The following is a 23,706-nucleotide window of genomic DNA, read 5'->3' as shown; positions in this document are numbered from 1 at the left end:
AATGCTCTTGCTCCCTGCAGTCCCTCTGGTGGCTGCAAACTTCAACGGTCCTCTATGCCTGGGAACCAAAACCAGGGACTCTGCTCTCCTGAAAGTGTCCGCAGCCAGCAGGGTCCCTGTCCTTCTACTACAACACTCACCAGGCACGTGCTAGCTCCTTCTCCTCCACGACCCAGCCTTGGGCCACATCTGGTCGGCACAACTGTGCTTGGCCTCCCTTGGCAGGGGAAGGGCCTTAAACATTCTCCTACTCAGCTGCTGGACCCCCACACTGTCCTGAGGCTGAGGGGGCCTCCCAACCCAGCTGCCCCCAGGGCCTGCTGCTCGTTCATTCTGCAGAATCCACCTGGAGGTGTTTGCACTGCATTCAGGATTACCACATGACAAAACCTCTCTGCCTTCTGGTATATGACTGTGATGGAATATGACTACAACATAAGAAATGATGAGCTGGCTGATTTTAGAGAAACAAGGAAAGACTTGGACCTATGAAGGACGATGCTATCCACCTCCAGAGAAGGAATGGTCAAACAGAAATATGTTTAGTATGGTCTTACATATATGTATATATGTGTGTATATGTGTACATAGATATATGTGTATATGTATATATATATTTATGTTTAATTGTAGCCTTCTCTAGGGTGGAGTGGGGAGAGAAGGAGAAAAAAAATAAAAAGTATGTAGCATAGAACAAAAGAAAACTTAAAAGGAAGCACAGAAAAGCTGGGCAACTTTGAAAACAATGTATAATAATTATTACATAGTTTTTTAAAAAAAGTTAATTTAACAGTTTGAAATGGAATTGTTTTATTTCTAATGCTCTATGTTCTGTTGTGTACATGGAAATGTTTTTTTTTTCTTTTTTGTTTTGTATTCGAGTTTAAAATGAATAAAAAATTAAAAAAAGGAAAAAAAATCATTTCTGCCAATGTGCCCATTAGATTTCAAGGGAGTCATATGTCTTTCCGAAACGAGTTTACTGCCTGTTCCAGGGTAGAAATTTGTCCCGCTACATTAGTGTTGAAGGACCAGGAGGAAATAACGTCCTCATGAGATTTGGTTGAGGAGGGGTCAGGTGGATGAGAAGGTCACAAATGCTATCTCACCAGCATCACCTAAGGAACTGAGAATGATTACCACTGCCCAGTCTACCGTCCACATTCATCTTATGCAGTACTTCTTACCCAGCAGGAATCTTGCCAATTAACACATTTCTGCTCTACAAGCATCTTCCTTCTTATTATATAAAGCCCTTCAGCCACATTATTTTAAAGGTATTTACAGTCCCTTATGGAAAAGAACTTTTGCAACCACTTTTTTTTCCAACAGGTCTTCATAATGACCCTATAAACGCGGCGAGAATGCTTATTTATGCAAATAAGTCAAAGTCCCATGAGCCCCAGTGAAACAAGACAACATAAATCAAAGCCGCTCATGGGACAGACACATCTTCCTCCGTATATGCTGAGCAGTTAACGAAGCTTGTATAAGACCAGGCTTTTCGTCTGCTTCACTTGATCAACGTTCTCTATAACATTAGTAAAATCAGCAGAGGGGATAACTGGGAAGTGTCATATCATGTACGTAGTACGAGCGCTGCCCTGGAGAGGTTGTCGCTAATCTTCTGAAGCCATGAAGCGACAAAAACAAACAATTCTCCAAAGTACCTTGCAAACGTTGGCCACCCAGCATCCAGATCGTGACCTCTGGACGCCAGATCAAACTGGACCTCCGTGAGCTCGTACAGCTGGCCAACAATGTCGGAGCTCATTTTAGGCTTCAGGAATGGGCTTCTCGCATAGTACCAGTCACTGAGGGGAAGATGAAAGAGCACAGAACAACACACAGAATCGACAAACTCATTAAGTCCATTTTCCCAGTGCATCCCACTGGCACACTATCACGGCTATCCTCATCAATTAAAAAGCCAAGTTGCCAAATAAGCCTGTATCTTAATAAGGGGAAAAAAAGAAAACAAAGGTGTGTAGTACAGTAGAAAGGGACTTGATGGTACCAGGAAGATCCGGGTCCAAGTCCTTCCTTTGACACATCCCAGCTGGGTGACCTTAGACAAGTCACTGAATCTCTATTACTCTAGACAACTTTCTAAGAGTGTAAGTTTCAGAGAAGGCACTGCTTACATTGGTAGATGGAGTTTCCTCACCTGGGAGTTTCATATGCCAGTGAAATCACAGATCCAGGCCCTATCCCTATCTGTATTCATCAAAGAAAGGTGTACTCAAATACAGACCACTTTTTAGACAAGAAGTACGCAATAATCACAATTACACACCAACAAAGGTTTCCATGAAAAAGTTCCTTTCTTTGACAAAAAGAAAAAAGATAAAGAACTACTCTTTCCTCCTCTCCAAATCAAAATGATCCAATTTGTTGCTGATTAGACCAGTTTAAGAGCAAAGGTCCCAAATATTTAGGTGAAATTAAATACCATTTGTACTTTAAACTGTCAATGGAACAGTTTCGCTTGATTTGCAATGAACAAGTACTAAAACTCATGAGGTTTTATTCTACCTATTGACCTCAATCTCAACGAAAGCCCCATGCTGGAGACTGTTTTGGCAAACATGTTTCTGGGTTTTTCAAAGCCTTTGCTAAATGGTCCTCAATCTCTGGCAGTTCCTCCCAAACTTGAAATGCTTTAGGTACAGGTCAGGTACCAGTATATAGCCAACAGTCAATAAACATTTATTAAGTGCCTATTATGTACCACGGGCAGCTACACAGCCGGGTAGATAAAGTGCCAGGCCTGGAGTCAGGAAGACCCGAGTTTAAATCCAGCCTCAGACACTTATTAGATGTGTGATCCTGGGCAAGTTACTTGACTTAAGTCATTTGTCTAGGAGGAAATTAGGTGGTTCAGTGGATAAAGTGCTGGGCCAGGAGGCAGGAAGATCTGAGTTGAAATCAGGCCTCAGACACTTGTGACCCTGGGCAAGTCACTTAAGTCCTGCCTGCATGAAAAACTGGAGAAGGAAATGGCAAACCACACTAGCATCTTTGCCAAGAAAACTTCATGGGCACTATGACCCATGGGGTCACGAAGAGTCAAACATGACTGAACAAGTGAATGACAATGATGCGCCAGGCACTGTGCTAAGCGCTAGGGATATGAATGCCCAAAAAGGCCAAAATGGGTGTACCAAAGCACCGCCCCAGAGGTACACTGCAAAGCTTGGAAAGACAACGAAGCACCAGCCATGGAACTAGATCAATTATCAGTTATGATCACCTGGGCACAGGTCCTCACCTCGGCCATCAGGCTTCAGGTGTGCAGTCCAGTTAATCCTAGAGCGGAACTCTAGCATGGTGTCTCCCCATCAATTTTGTCCTTTAAGTCAGAGGTTATTTTTGTGGCTTCTGTAAGGAATTTTCCATCGGATTGCATGGGCCAGTATCTGGGGCATGGTCCTCTGCCCTCCTTCCTCTCTCTTCTCCTATATTCTTTCCCTTACTCTTGCAAATTCTTTTCTACCTTATTTCTTCCTTCTCCCCATCTGTGCACCTAAGAGGCCTGCCAATGGCATCCAAGGGGCACGCATGGGCATTATTTATCCATGTCTTGTGACACCTAGGGTCAAAGACATTATTCTACACTGGCTATATTATTTTTATTCTTGTTCACTCTTTTCAGTCATGTCTGACTCACGACCCTATTTGGGGTTTTTTGGCAAAGATACTAAAATGGCTTGCCATTTCCTTCTCCAATTCATTTTACAGATGAGAAAACTGAGGCAGACAGGGTGAAATGACTTGCCCGAGGTCACACAGCTAGTAAGTGTCTTGAGGCCGGATCTGAACTTCCTGACTTAGGCCTGGAGTTCCACCCACTGTACCATCTAGCTACTGGCCTATACTTTACTTCTTTTAAAATACATATTTATTTATGTATACATTTATCAGCTGTCCCTTCCAATCCTGCTGCCCCCATCATTGAATAACAACAACAAAATCTCATCATAATCATGCACAGTCCAGCAAAACAAATCCCCATGTTAGTCATGCCCCCAAATGCATGATTCTCTCTGCAGTTTTAAGGTGATCGGCTCTCTGGCAAGAAGTGAGGGGCCTTTTTCATCTTCAGTCTTCTCGATGTGTGGTTTTTCATTGCATCGATCAGAGTTCTAAAGACTTTCAAAGTTAGTTTTCTCTATCACTTGGCTGTCATTATGGAAATTGTTCTCCTGTTTCTGTTCACTTCCCTGGGCATCACTTCATAGAGCTCTTAGTTTCCTCTGAAACTTAGCATTTCATCATTTCAGGTGGCACAGTAATATTTCACGACATTCACATATTATATTTCATTTCATTTAACCACTATACTTATAAAGTAAGCTGTCTGTCAGCACCAACACCAAAGGTGAATTGTGAAGAACAATACCTGAACTTTCTTCAACATGATATTGGAACAAATGCTAACACTGCTTGCTGATGACCTGATCTTACTTCTCCCCTTACCTGGTTACTTTGGTATTCATGAGACATTGCTGCAGGGTGTCTGCCAGTCTCTGATGCACTAGAGAATAACGTATGAATGCTCTTCCCTTCCCAAGAGATGTTCGGAGCTGGAAGAGCAAAAACAGAAAGAAAGGAACAGCCTTGAGATTCCAAGTGACCCAGCCTCCCAGGTGCCCTTCAAAAAGAGCCTCAGGAAGACATTTTCACCAGTTTGCAAATACATCATTGGCTTCAGTCACACAACCCTTTTGGCAAAAGGCATTTAACAGTCTCCTTTACCATTCCACAACTAACTAACCAAATGGAAATAGAAAAAAGCATGAGTTAATTCAATTTCTCGTGGGCCCCCTGGTTTCCTAGTCATTTGCAAGAGTAGCAAAACAGATGAAGGGGGATCAGTTCTTCTCCAACACTTCCATGAAAAGGCTCCCCGTGGAATCCATTTTTCCTTCCTTGGTTAAGTGAAAAGGAGCTGGGGGTTTACTCCCAGGCACAGAGCTCTCTCTGAACAGAATTCAAACAATTCAAACTATTCTGGGGTGAAGGATGGACATGTGTCAGATAACAGGATCGCCTAGTAGAGAACATGTGGTCCTTGCCTGCTGACCCCACAGAGAGGACTACGATGGAAAGTTACCTTCCTCAACAGGTTTTCTTCACCTCCGCTGCCAAAGAGTCTGTAAATACTTTGGACCACAAAAGTTGATTCTTGCCATTTGTGTTTGATAAACTCTAGATAGAAAGTTGATACGACTTAAACTACTTTGGTGTGTAAACTCACTTATCCAAACATAATCTCAAAGTAAAACTGATTGGGTGATTTTAAAGATTGTTTGATGGGAGCAGGGGTGAGGAAGGTGTCATAGCACCAGTATTTCATCTTGTGCTGTTCCAAAGATCAATTACCTTTCGCCATGTGGCACAACTCTGACAGCTGGGAGCACGGGCCTATCTAGGCTAAAGAAATAAAGGGAAGCGCCACAGATGATACCTGAGATGAGTCAGTCCACTGTGTTTCCCTAACCTGATTCATTCACTCAAAGGCCCAATGCAAATGGTGGAAATCCCTCAATCAATTGACAAACATTAATGAAGTGCTGACTGTGTACTAGGCACCATGTTAGGTACTACAGCTCACAAAGACAAAAATCAGATTGTCCCTGCCCTGCAGAAAACAAAGCTTCCCAGTAATATCACATCCAACTAGATTTCCGGCACAGACGTGGAGAGAAAGCTGCATCCCCAGCTGGAAAGTCAGAGATAGTTAAAATTGCTATGTTGTTGTTCAGTCACTCCAGCTGTGACGGACTCCCTGAGACCCCACTTGGGGTTGTCTTGGCAAAGATCCTGGAGTGGTTTATCATTTCCTTTTCCAGCTCATTTTACAGATGAGGAACTGAGACAAACAGGGTGAAGTGACTTGCCCAGGGTCACACAGCTAGTCACATTCAAACTCAGGATGACGAGTCTTCCTGACTCCAGGCCTAGCACTCTATCCACTGTGCCACCTCGCTGCCCCAAAATTCCTCTAGGATACACCTTAAAATGCTCAGCAAAAAAGGTTCTTTTGAAGTTAACAGGCACCATAAGCAAATATTATTAAGTTACTAACTTATACAGTACAGAAAATCAATTAGGGAAAGATATAGGAAACTGGTTGAGTCTCTAGTATTAATACATGTTATAACAACTCACACGATAGCTCCTTTCTTCTGTAAGTCACTTTCCCACATTTTACCAGCACACATAGTCAGGTTCTATAACAACTGCTTTAAAAGTGTGAAACCATGGTAAACTACAGAAGCGGCAACACGCTTCCTCCCACCGACTGGCTACTCTACCCCCAAGACTCAGAAAACCAGCCTGGCCAGCAAATGGCTAGTCACAAAGCATTTATTAGGGGCCTGCGGCTAGACTAATCAACCGCTGCTGAACACACCGTGCCCTGACCCTACCATGATGTCGCTGGGCCTCTTCAAAACCGAAGGATGAACAACGCTAAGTGCCTCCTATGGGCCAGGCACCGTGCTAAGCACAGGGGATACAAAGAAAGACAAAAGAAAGTCCTTGCCCTCAGGGAGCTTACAATCTAACGGGGAAGACAACAAGCAAACAATTACGAAAACAGAAGTTAAATTAGATGGGCAGTTTGCGTCTGCTGCTTTATGAAACCATCACTGGTTTAGTAGAAAGAAGGTTGTGATGAGGATGCCAGCAACCATCTTACTGGGATCCCCGTATCCAAATGCCTCTCCCACTGACAAACCAGGGGAGAGCAAAACGTTTGGAGGGTGGCGATCAGGACCTCCCTGCATAGGAAGTCAGACTGACAATGCATTTTAACATGAAGGACTCCAACCCATCATCAACCTATGCATCCCTATGCAGGATGACGCACATCTATTCTGTAGTCCCACACCTGCCTACACAGACACACATACACAGATACACACACGCGCAGACACAGGCATAGACACACACTCAGACACAGACACAAACACACCCTCTGAAAAAACAAGCATGAGCTGCTCTAAGGGAGGAAAGGATGGGATAATGATATATAATGACAAAGAGAAGCCAGAACTGCTCAATACTTATTTATCTTCTATTGACTCTGCCAAGGACAATGAAGGTCACAACATATTCCCCATTCCACCTTCCTTTGGGGTTCCATAATTCTTCCCTTACAGGACTTTCTTTAAATAACATCTTAAATAAAAGATACTGTTACTTTAAAAACGAATAGTTCATATTAGACTAACCTCATCTCCTTTTTTGATATGGTTGCTAAACTGATACACTGTAAATACAGTTAACCTAAATTTTAGCCTAGAATTTGATAAAGTCTCTCACGCTATTTTTGTGGCAAAGATGGAGAGATATGGGCTAGAAACCTTTCCACAGAGAAGCCAGAGGTGGTTTCACAAAGAAATAGATGCAAACAGTTAGATGGCTTCAGAACTAGTTGGAGACTGGATGGAAAGAGCTGTCAAGAATGCTTTCATGTCAGCATGGAAGGAAATCTCCAGGAGAGTATCCCAGGGATCCCAGACCGTGGCGTCCAAAAAGACCATGATCTGACATGACAATGAGTGAAATCTACAAAGATTAAGTCACTGTGTTACTAAAGACCTTCAATGATGACTTGAAGACATGGGTAGCATGTTAATTAATGTGCCTATGACTCTACAATAGGAGGGACAGCGCACACACAAATGACCAAAATGACCACGGGACCCAAAAGGATCCCAACAAGCTAGACTACGGGTGAGATCAGCTAAGATGAAAGCTAATGGGAATAAACGTAAAGTCTCATCATTGGGTTCAACAAATTAACTTCACTGGCACAACATGGGGAAAGTCCAGACAGATTTTGCTTGAAAAGCACCTAGGGTTCTTAGAGGATTGTAAGCTCAAGATGAGCCAATTGTGTAATATCAATTAATCAATCAATAAACATTTATTAAGCATCGACTGTGTATCAGGCACCGCGCTGAGCGCTTTATAAATATTATCTCGCTTGCTCCTGTGAGGGGTCATTCCCATTTTTTTGTTGTTGTTCAGTCATTTCAATCATGTTGGACTCTTTGTGACCCCTTTTGAGGTTTTCTTGGCAAAGATATTTAAGTGGTTTGCCATTTCCTTCTCCAGCTCATTTGACAGATGAAGAAACCGAGGCAAACAGGGTGAAGTGACTTGCCCAGGGTCACACAGCTAGGAAGTAGCTGAGGCCAGATTTGAACTCAGGAAAGCAAGTCTTCCTGACTCCAGGCCCAGCACTCTATTCACTGTACCACGTAGCTGCCTAAAATTACTGACATAAAAGAAGAATTGTATATTTAGCACTTTAAAAAATAAAGATGTAAAAAAAAAAAGCTAGTACTGGAGAAAAAATGTTTTCTGTGTATCTTCTTCAATAATTAAAGGTCCACAGGTTTATAGGCTCATGGGACTGAGAGCAGAAAGAGGCCTTAGGGATCATCTCATCAGACCTTCTTCTCTGAGCCCCAATTTTTTTAACTGACAAAATAGACTAAAGTCTCCCAAAGCATCTTCAAGCTCTCTAAGATTTTGTCAAGCTCTACATCCTATGAAATCCCTTCACTTGGCAGCCAGGAAAGCTGAGGCCCAGAAAGATTAAGTGACTCATCCACAGTTACACAGCCAGTCAGTCATTTTTAAAACTATGTTTTAAATTAATTTAATTTTTTAAAAATGCTAAACATTGGAAATACAAAAAGAGGCAAAAGATAGTCCCTGCCCTCAAGGAGCTTACAATCTAGTGGGGGAGATAACAAGCAAACAAATACTTAGAAACTAGTTATGTGCAGGATAAATTAGGAAATAATTAAGAGAGGGGCGGTACTAGAATTAAGAGGGTTGGCAGAGGCTTCTCATAGAAGCTGAGGTCTTGCTTGGGGCTTGAAGGATGCCAGGGAAGGCAGTAAGCATTAGCACACAGGGAGCAGGTACCAGAACTGGCGTATCCAACAATCGGGAAGACGTTCGACATAGCGAGAAAAGTGCTGTCTCTGCTTTCAGAAGAGGCCTGAGTTCAAAGAACACCTGGGACACTCGAAGAGCCCTAGTTTCTTCATCTGTAAAATGGGAATAATAATACCTGGACTTCACAGGGTTATTATGAAGGTCAAATCAGGTAATGGATGCATGGCACTTTGCAGACTTTGAAAGCCCTATGTAAATGGAAGTTATTATTGTTATTGTAATTAGTACTATTATTTATTCCCAGGGCCTGACTCAAAATCTACTATGCCATATTACCTTTTTCTTTTAGTTTATAAAGCATTTTTTATTTACCATATTCAAGTAATATTTTAATATCTACAAGATACACTTATTAAAAGAAACATAAGTGAATAAACAAGGAAGAAGACAATCCATCCACAACGGAAGATTCCCCTCTATCCCAGACAAACACATTCCTCCAAAGAAAGTCAACAGTGCCTCTGAAGCAGCCTGATACACCTGTTTCAGGAGGGTCTGTCCGAGCCCAAGGAAGCCCACTCTGCCCTGCTCGTTACAAGCTTCACGTAACTGGAGAAATCCTGGCTAAGTCACAGGATGGGTGCAGAACGCCCCAATCAATCATACACCTTCCGCCCTCACTGCACTAGGCAGAGACCACTAAAGTTAATAAAAAATATTCGTGAAGCACACTCAGACAAGCAGTTTCAATTATTCCAAACCATTCTTTTCAGCCTAAGTCATCAGAGTTTGTTTTCCTCTCAGAGGTGTTAGAATCTATGTGTATAGCACTGCCCGTGTCAAACGCTAAAAAACCATATCTTTTTTAAATGAAAAATAATTTCCCTCTCACCAGTCTGTTAAATGACCAGCCAATAAGTTCTTTTCAAACCAAACTCTGCAAATCCGGAGTGTGATTTGAGAAAAAGCACAGGAATTACGGGCTGCAGAAACTGGCATCTTTTTTGCGAGCTGCATCATTGGAAGCAGTGGGGATTAGGAGCGTCGCTCTCCCCAAACCTCATCTGCCTCAGATCAGAAGCCAAGAATGTCTGAATTGCTCATGATGCAGCAGATGAGGAGGGAAGGATAACGCGGGGGAGAGGACAGTCAAATATTCCATCCAGATTCATGAAGCAATCACATAACTCTCCACCTTGCAAGGCTTAACTAACTTATCAAGTGAGATCTTTAAACCATTAACCTACAGTAACCCCTACAGTGACCTCAAAGAGCCTCCAAGTGGCTCCTAAGAGTGAGGAGGGGTCCAGGCCCCTGTGACTATATTTTGGGGGCTGCAACTGGGGGGAAATGTTTAGCTCCGAGTTGCACGTTATTTAAGCTTTCTATATAGTATACCTGCCACCCTTCATCAATACCAACAAACAGCCCAAGCTGGTCTGACTCCAGGAATTCTTTGCAGCGACCCCATCAGGCTTTGGGTGTGGCCAACATAAGTGCTCATATGTTCTCTTTAAAAATTGAGGAAATTTAACAGAAGTAATTTTTTTTAAACAAGGAGAAATGAAACTCTAGGCCCAGTGCCTCTAACTATAAGCATAGCAGTGTTTATTCATTTGTGCCCAAAGGAAGAATCTTTGCTTCTGGACAAGGTTTGGGCACCACAGCACATCACTGCTGTACGGGTCCTGTTCAGAAATGCCCAGTTAATGCAAAGTGAAACGTACTAAGGCCAGTGTCTGCCTTGCAACTTGATGGTCAGCACCCTGGAAAGTCAATCAATCAGTTGCTACTTCTTATAGAATTCTAGCAGTGCATACTGCAACGCAATACATAATGTGAGTAGTATGTATTGGTAGGAGGTAGAAGATGTAGTCCCGACCCCTGTGTAGCTCCCAATCTAACCTAGGGAGGCTTGATCACCTAAAAAGTCATATGCAAAGTCAAATGGTATTCTATTTATTTTAAATCCATGCTGCCTGGGAAAACATCTTACAGGAGGTGTCTAAACAACATCTTTTTTAAAAATAGCATTTTATTTTTTTCGAGTTACATATAAAGAAAGTTTTCAATATTTACTTTTATAAGATTTTGAGTCCCAAGCATTTTCTCCTCCCCTCCCCTCCCCCTTCCCCAAAATGGCAAGCAATCTGATATAGGTTATACATGTACAATCATATTAAACATATTTCCACATTAGTCACACTGTGAAAGAAGAATCAGAACAAGAGGGAAAACCAAGAGCAAGAAAAAACAAAAAAGGGTGAAAAAAGTACACTTCCATCTGCATTCAGACTCCATAATTCTTTCTCTGGATGTGCATGGTATTTTCCATCATGAGTCTTTTGGAATTGTCTTAGATCATTGTACTGCTCAGAAGAGCCAAGTCTATCAAAGTTGATCTTCGCACAATGTTCAAGCAATATCTTTTTTAAGTACTTAATATAAGAAACATTTACCAGACCTTTTTTCCAACTTGTGTCTTAGTATGCTTAAGACTTAAGACATTTCTCTGCATGGTAAACTTAGTTAAGCTTTTTTTTTCTGAGTTCAAAATAAGTATTAACAAACATGAAATAAATCTGAAATAGACTGCTTTGCCCTTTGCCTTATTTCAGGAGAGGAAAAAAAGTTTCATGTTCATTTTTTTTTCACTCTTGTAGTACAAGTTGTTTGAAAAGCCAAGATTGATTAGTGACAGACCTTGTTCCGGAAGGCTCAACAGCTCTACCAACAGACAGAGGAGAGTGGCAGGTCATACATCCTCTGCTAAGCAGTCCCACTTACCTCTGAAATAGACTTGACGAAGCGGATGCCATCATTGGCTCCTTTCACCTTAGCCAGACAGTCACAGAAGTAATCCCAGTAATCTTTCCTGTTCCCTAGGAGAGTGGCCTTCTCCTTTTGGTCAAACTGTGTTGGAGAAAGAAGAGAATATCTAAACTCCAATTTTCACCACAATGCTCAAAGGCTAACAAGAAGTAACGAGAAATCCCACCCCCAACCCCCCAAGGAAATCTTCATGTATACAACTACGTCAGCTCACACCAAAATTGTTATTAACTTGTGAATATTTGAAAAAGAAGTCTGGAGACTACACTCAATGCATTTACTTAAAGTGCATCCCGGCCCAGGTAGGTGAATAATTAAGACTTGGTACTACGTATTCAAACCTTAGGTTATTAGTTTGTTCTCAGACTCTGCTATATACATGCAAACACACACACACACACACACACAAATATCTTCTTAGCTTCAAGTCACTTCAAATCTAAAACCTGAAATAAGGTCTGGTTAAAAGGAAATGACCAGACATATTTTCACAATGAAAAAGCATGGTATCAATTGAAAAGGCACAGGAAAGTATTTCACTTGGACATGTCAGTTGGTAATTTCTCTGATTTGCTCTCCTTACAGCCACACATTTTGCTGGGAACTCTACTGGTAATACAGTGGAACTTGAAAGATACGTAACAATAATTGTAGCTGAAATGAAGGTTTATGGAGCACTTTTACAGACATAATCTCATTTGATCCTTATTTCTCAATAAATTTTTATTTCTTCAGTTATGAAAGACCTCGACACACTGTCTAACTCCAATGACTAAAATCTCTAAAAATGTCTTTGTGTTTAAACACATCCTAAATCCACACTGGGTCTTCCAAGGTACATACTAAAGGATGTTCTACTCAAGTCTGAAGATGTTGTATAAATACAAAGGGCACGTGGGCTTCATAATGCACACTGAAAATGACCCCAGTGATGCTGACTGGCATTTAAGATAAATACTCAGGAACCTAACTAGAGGATCCTTAGGCAGGACCAACAGACAGGAAGACAAGTGAGCCTACACATGACTGACCTGTAAAAGATACTCAAGCTTGTAGGAAAACTTGTGCAAGTTGGTGCTGTCATCTGTAATTGGCTCCCCGAGATCCTTAAACTCCTTGCTGAGTTCAACCACAGCATCTTTAAGACAAAAACCAGAACAGGTGATCGGAAGAAGCTGCTGGAAGGCTAAGGACGGGTGTGAGAAGTAACCAACAATTATTGTAAAATAAATTGAAAACATGCAGCGTAAAAAGCAAACAGCAGCTTTTGGCCAGATGTTGTAGGTCATAGCGTTTCTTTACCCCATCAGTACAGTATGGCAGAGCGGACGGAGCCCAGGTCTTGGGAGTCAAGAGTCTTTATCGTGGTTTGGCCACTTCAGTCACGTCCGATTCTTCATGATCCCATTTGGGGTTGGTTTGTTTTTTGGCAAAGATACTGGAGTGGTTTGCCGTTTCCTTTTCCAGCTCATTTTACAAATGAGAAAACTGAGGAAAACAGGGTGAAGTGACTTGCCCAGGGTCACACAGCTAGTAAGTGTCTGAAGCCAGATTTGAACTCAGGAAGATGAGTCTCCTAATTCCAAGCCCAGTACTCTGTGCCACCTAGCTGCCCTCAGGAAGTCAAGAGATCTGGGTTTAAATAACACCTCAAGCACTCACAAGCTATGTTTGAGGACAAGTCACTTATTCTTTCAGATGCCCCTGCTTCTGGGCAAAAGGCATCCCACCCCCTCATAGGGTGGTTGTGAGCCAAGCACATTGCAAACCTCAAAGTACTATAGAAATGTGAGTTGTTACTATTAATGCTCGAGTTATCTTTTCCATCTCTGCAACAGCTGGCACAGAAGCTACTGTTATTTTCATTGTGGTATTTCTGCAAATACTCATCATGAGTGCTAAAATATGAGATGACCAAATGACCCATAAGATGGTATCTCCTATTTTCTCTGAATGCAGGATTTAAAACAAACCCAATACCTCCACTTAGACAATACCAAGATGATGAGAATCAGAAATAAGAATAGACATACCAGGGTAACACCTTCTACTTGAGGGTATTATCACAACAATGTGGCATGCTCATTTCACACTTTAAAACTGCTTTTATCTACATTTTATATTGATCGTCTACTACAGATAGGGCTCAGGGCCAGGAGCAAACTGATCTTTGCTTTTAGGAAGCATTATTTCATTTTTTATGCTTCATAGTAAGGCATAGGAGACAGGATTGAAATTATTTTAATTTTGTTTAATTTTTACAGCTATTTTTGAATCAAATGGAGACAGTAACTAATGTGCCCCCGATCCAACATGAAATGGATGAATAAATCCTAGAAAAGTTCTTTTCAGGCTCTATTTTCCCCTGCACATTGGTTTTTGACCTTTGGAACCAAACTGTGGCTTTAGCTGCTCGGATGTGGTCTCCAAAGTTAGGGCATCCTCATCTGTAGATACCACCTAAGAACAGCTGAGCCTTCTGACCAGCAGGGAATGGTCACCTCTGACTCCAATGGCATGAAAGAAGCTGACCACGCAAGATCATGTTGCAATGAAAGTGGAAAAGAAAAAAGCCCGTGGCTGAGCATCTAGTCATCTCATCGCCAGCTCAGGCGACACGCATGTCCACAAAACTAGCAGGCCAGAAAGCTTCTAAATTCTTCTTGGAAATTAACTGTGTGGAATAAAACAAGGGTCCTGCTCTCTGGGACAAATGCAGAAATGTGATCTGTTCTTCTTTATTTCTAGTTCTGTGCAGAACCACACTGCGATGGCTCAGACCCGTGTCTGTCTTCACAGCCCGCAGAGACCACCCAACAGAAAAAGACTACGGCAGACCTCTGACTGGTGAAATGCTGCTGGAAAGCAAAGACGAGGAGAGAAACGGCACTCCCGAAGAGGGACGACCTGGGCGATCTTTTCCAGGAGGACAGATGATAACCAACAACAATGTGTATTCATACAGTCAGTCAGCATTAGCTTAGCGCTTTCTACGTGCCAGGCTCTATGTGAAGTCTTGGGGACTCACAAAGGGCAAAAAGAGACCCAACCCTCAAGAAGCAGACATCGGGGGAGAGAACCTGCAGACAGTGAGAAACATACGAGGCATATAAAAAGTAGAAAGAAGGTCATTTGAAAGGGAAAGGCAGCAAAGTTGGGAGGAGGGGAAAAAGCCTCCCAGAGAAGACGGAATTTGAGCTGAGTATTTAAGCAAGTTGGGGAAACTGAGGCAGAGACGAGGAGGAAGCCAATACAAAGACACAGAGATAGGAGACGGAGAAGACGAAGGAAGAGCAAGCAGTCCCACGTGGCTGGAGAGTCGAGAAAGGCAGGGCAGGCCGGGTAGGAAAGAACTCCCGATGCCAAACAGAGGACTTTGTTTGAGCCTGGAGGCAATGGGGCCATTGGAGTTTACTGAGTCACACCTCTAGTTTAGGAAAATCACTCTGGCAGCTGAATGTAGGGTAGATGACAGTGGAAAGAGATGAGGCATGGAACCAAGTAGGAGCTACTGCCGGTCAAGGCAAGAGGTGACGAGGGGCTTTGTCAGGGTGGGGGCTACGGAGCACAGAGAAGGTCGTGTGCAGGAGGGATGCTGGGAAGCACAGCTGGCACCGGAGAGCAAGGGGTCAAGGAAGACAGCAAGGTGCCACGTCTGGGAGCCTGGGAAGATGGCGTCTTCGCCAGTCATAGCAAAGGTCAGAAGGGCGGAAGGGGAAGGAGGGGCAGGAGGAGGGGAAAGAGCTCTGCTTTGGAGACGGTGAGCTTGAGATGCCTAATTCTAGATGTCTACAAGGCAACTGGTGACATGGAACTGGAGTGCAAGAAAGAGACTAGGGCTGAATATGCAGAGATGAAATCTCACACATAGAGATGATAACTGAACCCATGGCAGCTGGGGAAATCACCACATGGGCCCGTGGGTTCTTCACCTTTTTTTGTGTCATGGATGTTTTTGGCAGTCAGGTGAAGTTTATGGATCCCTTCTCAGAATAACATTTTTTAAATGCATAAACCAAAATACATAGAATTACAAAGGAAGACAGTTATGTTGAAGCAGAGTTATGGAAATATTTTTAAAAACAAGTTCGTGGAGCTCAGATTAAGAATTCTTGGTATACAAGGCAGCTAGGTGGCGCACAGGATAGAGCCCTGAAGTAAGGAGGACCTAAGTTCAAATGTGGCCTCAGATCAAACACTTGACACTTATTAGCTGTGTGACCCTGGGCAAGTCACTTAACCCCAATTGCCTAAAAACAAACAAACAAAAAAGGAATTCTTGGTATAAAGGGAAAATAAAGAGGGTTCAGGACTGAGCCTTGGGGGGAGGGGGCACCCATGGTTAGTGAGCATGGCTTAGATGAAGAACCAGAAAGGGGCACTGGGAAGGACTGATCATATAGGTAGGAAGAGAAGCAGGAGAATATAGTGTCAAGAAAACCTACAAAGGAAAGAGAATCCAAGAAAAGATAATAAATAGTGTTACTGGCTACAGGGCAGGCAAGAAGGAAGAGGACTGAGAAAAGGTTATTAGATTTGGCGACTAAGAGATCACTGTCAGCTTTTGGGAGGATAGTTTCATTTGAATGATGAGGCTGGAAGCCAGCCTACAGAGGGTTAGGGAGAAAATGAGAGTGGGGGAAGTGCACACATCTAATGTGATAGCTTTCTCAACAAATAGATAGAAACTGAAGGTAGAAAGAGATAAAGATAATCAAGGTCACGGTGGGAATAATTAGTGGTCATGAGGGACGGGGAAAGATGAGATAAAAGACTGATCAGATGGAAGAATTTTAGAATTCATGAAAAATACGGAAGTGGAACACTTGGGGTCCGCAGCAAGATCAAGGATATAATTTTTTTGGGGGGGAGAGGCAATCAGGGTCAAGTGACTTGCTCAGGGTCATACAGCTAGTAAGTGTCAAGTGTCTGAGGCCGGATTTGAACTCAGGTCCTCCTGACTCCAGGTGCTCAATCCACTCAAGGACATAATCTTTGTATGTAGCTGAGGCAGCATGGAGACATAGGTCAAATATGGCACTGGGAAGCTGGGATACTAGAGAGACCGTCAATATGTATGTTAAACTCCCCTGCTATGAGGACAGGAGTTATGGTGGAGAGAGTTTGAGACGGGCCCTAGATTCCCACCCAGGACATTGTCCTGGGTTTTGACAGATACTACCCACGAGGATCTGAATTAAGTGATAAACATGGCTCACATGAACCTCAAAGAAGGAGAGGCTGCTGAATAACGGTGGCAGGGAGAGGGTCCGTAAGTGGCAGTGGGGACCAAGGAATATTCCAACTCTCCCACCAAGATAAGTGTATCGGGTTTGGGGAAGTACGAAAGAAAGTCCAGCCAATGATAAAAAGCTGGGGAGGGGGACCAGGGCTCAGTCAGTGCTGGAATATGGAGGGAGTGACAAAGGAGGTTATCTTAGTTGAAAGGAAGTTTGTTAATTATGGAACACGCATGTCAGAGGGCCTTAATTTTGACAAAGAAATTTCTTCCCATCAACCCTATGATACAGGTAGTGCAAGTATTGTTCCCATTTTACAGATGAAGGAACTAAGTCTTAAGAACTAAGACCTGGTAATTTGCCAAAGGTCACATAGTTCAATAAATGTCAGGGGAGAAATTTGATGCCAGGTGTCCCCACTCTAAATCTAGCAAGTGTTCCGCCCTACTTCACTGCCTCCCGGAACATTCAGGTAGCCTGCCTCGCTTGCTTAGAGAGTGGCAGAAAGTTTCCTTCAAAAATTGGCCTGTCCCATCCAGTGCATAACAGCCTGTATCTTAAGCAGAAATGTAACTCACGTAGTTTATGTGGGGTAGTTCAAAAAGAAAGACTGAAATAAGTCAAAACGAGATCTTCAATTTTGTTTTCCAATTGATTTTGTAATGAGAGAAGCAATTGGTAAGGTGAGAGCTTCTTAAAGAAGGTCTGAAATCTGAGCTGAAAATGTTTTGACATCAGATAGCCCTCAAGTTGACAACTTCCCACAGCGCAAAGATCCAAATGGAAATTTTACTAACAGCCACAAAAGCACTGCTCTCTACCCACCCCAATCAAATTCAAACCCCAAAGACGCAGCCCCAGCTGAACGTCAGCGACAGGGCTTTTACCTTGCAAATCTCTGATAATCCTCTGCAGCTGGCTTTCTGCACTTGATGCCATCACGCACAGGAGGTCTGCCCACACCGCCAAACTCGTTACCAGTCAGCAGAAGGATCAAAAGTTCACATCGGCTGTGAACGTTCACTTATCGGAGGCCACTCTAATTTCAGGGCATCTGAACATCAGGGAGAAGGAGGCAGGTTAGCACACTAACAAAAATACACTACCATAAATACCCTATCACCATCACTGCTTAAACAGGCACTTATTTGGGGATAAAGTATTCCTTGATACATATAAATTGGTTGCTTCCTGTGTTTCACCATGGGACTGGTCATCACAAAATCTCACCACAGACAGATCTGGATTTGCTTTTTGCCACAGAACATTCCAATGTGATGAGCTGGTTTAAAGCCAATAAACAAGATTAACATAACAGCATGTGGTTTTCTTTCCTGGCTTCCATCAATTCCTCTTCTTCCCAGGTGAAAAAAAAGTTCTCTAATCCTGTTTTTGTGCGTTGTTTCTACCATGGAAAGGACTAAGAACCAAGCCATCTGTTAGAACTGCCCAGCTCTTCCACCTCAAAGAGGGCTGGAAGTTCCAACGACGGGAGGCCCCACCAGATTTCTATCCCTCAGCTCCTACCCGACATCCTTCCCCCATTTTCCTTCTCAGTTATACTAACCAGCAAACTTCCTCCAGCCAAGACAGCCTGTAGCCTAGATGAACACAGAGCCCAGAAAGTATATTCCTTCAGTTTCTGCACTGCTCAAACTCCACAATATGGGCTGAAACATTCCCCCTGTTCAGTTCTCTGTGGCCTGGCTGTCCAGAGTCCACAGCCTGATAGTTCTGGCATCCAGGCAAGCCTGCCTTCAGAGGCACTTTGAATTCCTCAAGTAAGTAAAGGACACCTCTCTATTTTAAGCTGCATTACAGAATCTCTGCTGGTTACTGCACAGTTAAGGAGTACACTTCTCTAATCAACCTCCCTGCAGACTTACAAGTCAGACAGGTAATACCATTTTTTTTTGCTCTGGGTGTGTTTTGTCCACACATCTTTGGGCATTATTATGTTTCAGAATTCCCTTTAATGCTCTACCCTTTTGGTAGAGCCTAGGGGTGGGGAACCTGCAGCCTCCACACGTGGCCCTCTAGGTCCTCAAGTGCAGCCCTCTGACCAAATCCACTGAGGGTTAGGGTTAGCCATTCAGTCAAAGGGCCACACTTGAGGACCTAGAGGGCCACATGTGACCTCGGGACCTCAGGTTCTCCACCTAGTGAAGTGGACCCCTTCTTAAAGCAATGTTTTTAAATGCATAAAATAAGGTACAGAGGATTACAAAGGAAACCAGTTATACTGAAATACAGTTATCAAAATATATTTTTAAAAAACAAGGTCACAGACCCCAAGTTAAGAATCTGTGCTTTAAAGTATCTACCACAAAGCAATGTTTTTTGCTGACAGTAAAAAATCCTGACGAGATCACCAGTACCTCATAAAAACAACCTCCTCCAACACTTATTCTACCCAGATTAACAACCAGCACAGTCTGGTCCAGCCACATTTCTGAAAAAACAGAACAAAACCAAAAAAAAACCAAACCAAGCGAAAAACCTCCTGCTGCCTAATGAAGGCCCTAAGCAGCACCATGACTAGGAGTGGGAGGCCTGCAGTGAAGAATAACAAAGTTCAATCAAGCTTCAGACACGTACTGACTTTGTGACACTGGGCAAGTCACTGAACTTGTCTGCCTCAGTTTCCTCAACTGTAAAATGGGGATAATAATGGCACCTACCTAACAGAGTTGTGAGGATCAAATGAGATTGTATTTGTACCAAGCTTAGCACAGTGCCTGGCCCAAAACTGGAGCTTCATAAATGATGATTCCCTTCCCTTTCCATCCCTAGCTTGTCCCAAAGTGTGTGACTTGGAGATCTATCATGCTAGGACCATTTCATAATCCATTCTCTCTTCCTACCCCTTACAGCCCTTACTTTAGGAGTGAAAACAAAAAGTCTAGAATTGACCCTTCCCTTTTTCTCCTCTCCCCTCCCCATCCTTCCTTCCTTCCATCCTTTTTCTCCTCTCCCCTCCCCATCCTTCCTTCCTTCCATCCTTTCTCCTCCCTCCCTTCCCCGGCCTAGAAGTGCAATGGTGCAGATGTCTGAGGAGGCTGCAGAGCCCACTAAGGCGGACATCACAGGGCTATGCCAGGACATGCAAGCTGACAGCTACCAACGAAGGCTAGAAACTTCTGGAAAATAGGAACAAACTGACTAGCCTGAAGTATCTGGAAATGAAAGATAACGCAGTAAACATAAGTAGAAACCTAAAGGCCTTAAACCAGAAATCTGCAGCACTCAGGCCTTATCTGGATCAGATCACTTCAACTGCGGAGCAGCTGCCAGGAGCAGGCAGCCTACAAGTTGGATGCATATTCAAAGAAACTAAAAGCAAAGTACAAGAAGGAGGAAATAATTCTTTAGCACAAAGACTTTAACTACAAGGATGTTTCACAAGAGCTGAAATCCACAAGAGTGGATGGAACTTATCACACTTCCCCTGCTCCCATTCCATAAAGGGAAGCGGCTGGTCCAAGGAGAATCCCAGGAGCCATCTTTGGTTGGATGTGTAACCTTGGCCACCCCTTGGTGTCTTCCTAAAACTGTGCCCCCGGAACGTCATCTTGTCGTGTGCTTCATGGTGTGCCCTGGGCCAAGGCTGGGGAAGCAGGATCAATCCAGTCCAGAGCAGACATGGATGAGAGGCTCTGGTCTCCCTGTCTCCTCCCTTCTTCCCTCTGCCCTAGGGCTCCATGTTTGACTTTGTTCTGAATGTGCTCTTTACCCCCTAAATAATAAGTACTGATTTATGACCCTCAAAAAAAAAAAAAAGTCTAGGAATCCACCCACATCAAAGCTCAACCTCCTTAAAAATATTTACATAACTATTCCTAATGGGGAGGCTATGAATCACTGAGATGACACACCTCAGTGAAGACAATGACACACACTTGACTCCTATTCCAATTCTGATTTGCCCCACAGTGAATTCTAGGTGGAAACACTCTACTCCCTCAGCCCAAGTGTTAAATATACATTTGTAGGTATAACAAGAGGCTGAAAAAAGGACAGGGGAAGCTGTTTCCATCCTGACCTCTCTGGCTAGTTTTCACATTCATGAGCTGGGTCACCCTAAATTCTAATGGAGGGGATCAAGGACAAGGAATGACTCTGGGGCTGAGACTGGCTTCTGTTTACAGGGTAAACAAAAAGTAAGGGTCTCTGACCAAGCAGATGCCTTAGGGCTAGGCGAAGATTACCTTTCTCAGACCCATCAGGAGTGGGGTCTTCATAAAAACAGGAGAAGGATAGATCATAAATTAATAATTAGCCACTAGTATAATCGTATAATATTAATTTCTCTCAAACTCCATGGCCATTAGACCTCTGGCCACAATATCCAACACATACCATCAGCTGTAAAGAATGAAGAGGTAGAGAAACTGTCCAAACAACTCAGTAAGATCTTCGAAATTAAATCAACACGTACTTTAACATGTACTTGGTGACCTCAATGCAAAGGTGGGAATAAACAAAGATGGCAAGAAAATATAATGAAAACATGGGTCAAGGATGAGGGATGAGAAGTCCTACAGATTCACGGCAGCCTCATGTTTCTACATGACGAATACTTTCCTTGAGAAAAGAACTGGTAGACTTTGGACAAGCCAAGCACTGAACAACGTGACAAAAGTGAAACTGATTACATGCTAATGGAGAGGAAATGACTCAATAACGAAGCAGATGCCATCCCTAAATCAATGATCTGTCTACAGTCAAACCACTGGCTTGTAAGGGCAAAGATCAAAATTAATTAGAAAGCTAGTATAATAAAGAGAAAAAGGATATGTTATGTAATTAAAATAACTTGATCCTAACCAATTCAAATGAGTTATTGATACTGAAAAATGGGTAATGGATGGTAGAAAGGCCAGTAATACATTATAATAATTTTATATAGCAGTTATAGCTACACAAATTGCCAAAAAAGAGAAAAGACCAAATGAACCTACAAAGTACCGTGATCTGCCAACACTTTATCCATTTATCAAGAAGAGACAGTAGCCAAAGGCAGTGCCAGTTTAGAATATAAACTCATTTCTGCCATCTTACAAAGAGGAACAAGATTATGAGTATTACCATTTCACAGAGCAGAGAAAAGCAGCAGAGGGTAAAACCAACTTAAGGACCCTTGGAAAGACATCCAACCAACCAGAGTCATCCTGAGGGTATTTAAAAATGAAAATGGAAGGAGGACAACGTGGAAAAAAAAACCAGAAAAGATTTTTTAAGTAAAATATTATTGGTATCTTAGAGCAATCCTTTTTAACAAAGAATACACACACACACACACACACACACACACACACACACACACACACAATAAAATATGTATGTGCATGTGTGGTCTACTACATAAAGATGCGGCTAGCTCCCAGCTGACATGGATAGACCTAATCTAGGACCTAGCCCACCTTTGGGAAGAACTACAGGTTGGCCGTGTTGGCACCACCAAAAGCCTAGGTGTAGGGGGACAGGCAGGATCCAGGGTCATGGAGGCCTGCAAGGCCTGGTGGCCTCTTCTGTTTTCAAGAGGGATATTATGCTATCAACCACACCTCAAATATCTCTGGTCTAAGGCTATGGTTGTGACAGAGTCTAAACACAAGCTGGTTCTCTGACCACTCTCAAGAAATAGGCAGCCCTTAGTTTAAACTCACCAGCTTAGCTCCTTCCCACCAAATGCTGGGTACAGAAAAGACCACCATGAATAACTAATTCTGTCATTCTGTCAGGCCCACAACACAACAATACCACCCATGGGGTTTTCTTGGCAAAGATATTGAAGTGGTTTGTCATTTCCTTCTTAATCCAGTGGATTAAGGCAAACAGAGGTTAAGTGACTTGCCCAGGGTCACACAGCCAGTAAATGTCTTCCTGGCATTCCACCAACTGAGCCAACTGGCCGCCTCCAAAAAGCAACCAACAGAAACCAGAGACATAACAGAGATTAGACTATACAAAAGAATACATGCCCAAATGAGCTCTTCAGCTGGGAGCAAGATAAGTTCCCACTCACAGGGAGAGAGGATCTCCTCCCTCTCTCTCTCTCTTTGGTAAATTATTTTTAATTTTAAACTTAAATACAAAATGGGAGGAAAAACTGCCATGTACACAGCAGACCATAAGAGAGGATTCAATATAAAACAATCAATTTCCATTTCAAGAAAACCTATGTAATAAATACTACACATTGTTTTCAAAGCTGCCCAGCTTTCCTTGGCTTCCTTGTCCGTCTTCTTTTGTTCTCTGCTGCTTTTAACTTAATTTTTTCTTTTCTTTTTTTTCCCATATGTGTAAAATTTTTAAAATTAATTTATTCTGAATTATCAACAATCACTTCCATAAGCTTTTGAGCTTTAAATTTTTTTCCCCCTCCCTCCCCAAGATGGCACACAATCTGATATAGGCTCTACATATACATCCCTATTAAACATATTTTCACATTAGTGATGTTGAAAGTATAAATTAGAACCAATAGGAGGAACCACCAGAAAGAGGAAACAAAACACAACAGAAGAAAAAAATAGCAAATAGTATGCTTCGATCTGCATTCAAACTCTATAGTTCTTTCTTTGGATGTCGATAGCATTTTCCAACATGAGGCCTTTGGAGATGTCTTAGATCCTTGTATTTCTGAGAAGGGTTAGGTCTATCAGTATTAGTCATCACCCAACATGGCTGTTATTGTGTACCACGT

At 42.7% G+C, this 23,706-nt stretch overlaps 1 protein-coding gene across 5 annotated transcripts in view; it reads right to left on the bottom strand.

Annotated features, from left to right (window-relative positions):
- Positions 1-23,706, bottom strand: part of FYCO1 (FYVE and coiled-coil domain autophagy adaptor 1) — a 110,897-nt gene that overhangs the window by 71,539 nt on the left and 15,652 nt on the right. For 4 of the 5 annotated variants that reach the window (XM_078151646.1, XM_020987320.2, XM_020987317.1 and 1 more), the window contains exons 2-6: positions 17,885-18,051; positions 12,789-12,895; positions 11,713-11,838; positions 4,480-4,586; positions 1,671-1,814 (exon numbers count right to left, since the gene is read on the bottom strand). In XM_078151646.1, coding sequence (XP_078007772.1) covers positions 1,671-1,814; positions 4,480-4,586; positions 11,713-11,838; positions 12,789-12,895; positions 17,885-17,936 — 536 coding nt within the window. In that variant the 5' untranslated portion in view covers positions 17,937-18,051. Of the gene's footprint in view, positions 1-1,670; positions 1,815-4,479; positions 4,587-11,712; positions 11,839-12,788; positions 12,896-17,884; positions 18,052-18,564; positions 18,791-23,706 lie in introns of those variants that run through there. The other variant, XM_020987318.2, reaches the window with a different exon arrangement.

The sequence above is a fragment of the Phascolarctos cinereus genome, unplaced genomic scaffold (assembly GCF_003287225.1).
Source record: "Phascolarctos cinereus isolate Bilbo 61053 unplaced genomic scaffold, phaCin_HiC Scaffold_1;HRSCAF=81, whole genome shotgun sequence".
NCBI classification, from domain to species: domain Eukaryota; kingdom Metazoa; phylum Chordata; class Mammalia; order Diprotodontia; family Phascolarctidae; genus Phascolarctos; species Phascolarctos cinereus.
This window is presented reverse-complemented; position numbering and strand designations above follow the sequence as displayed.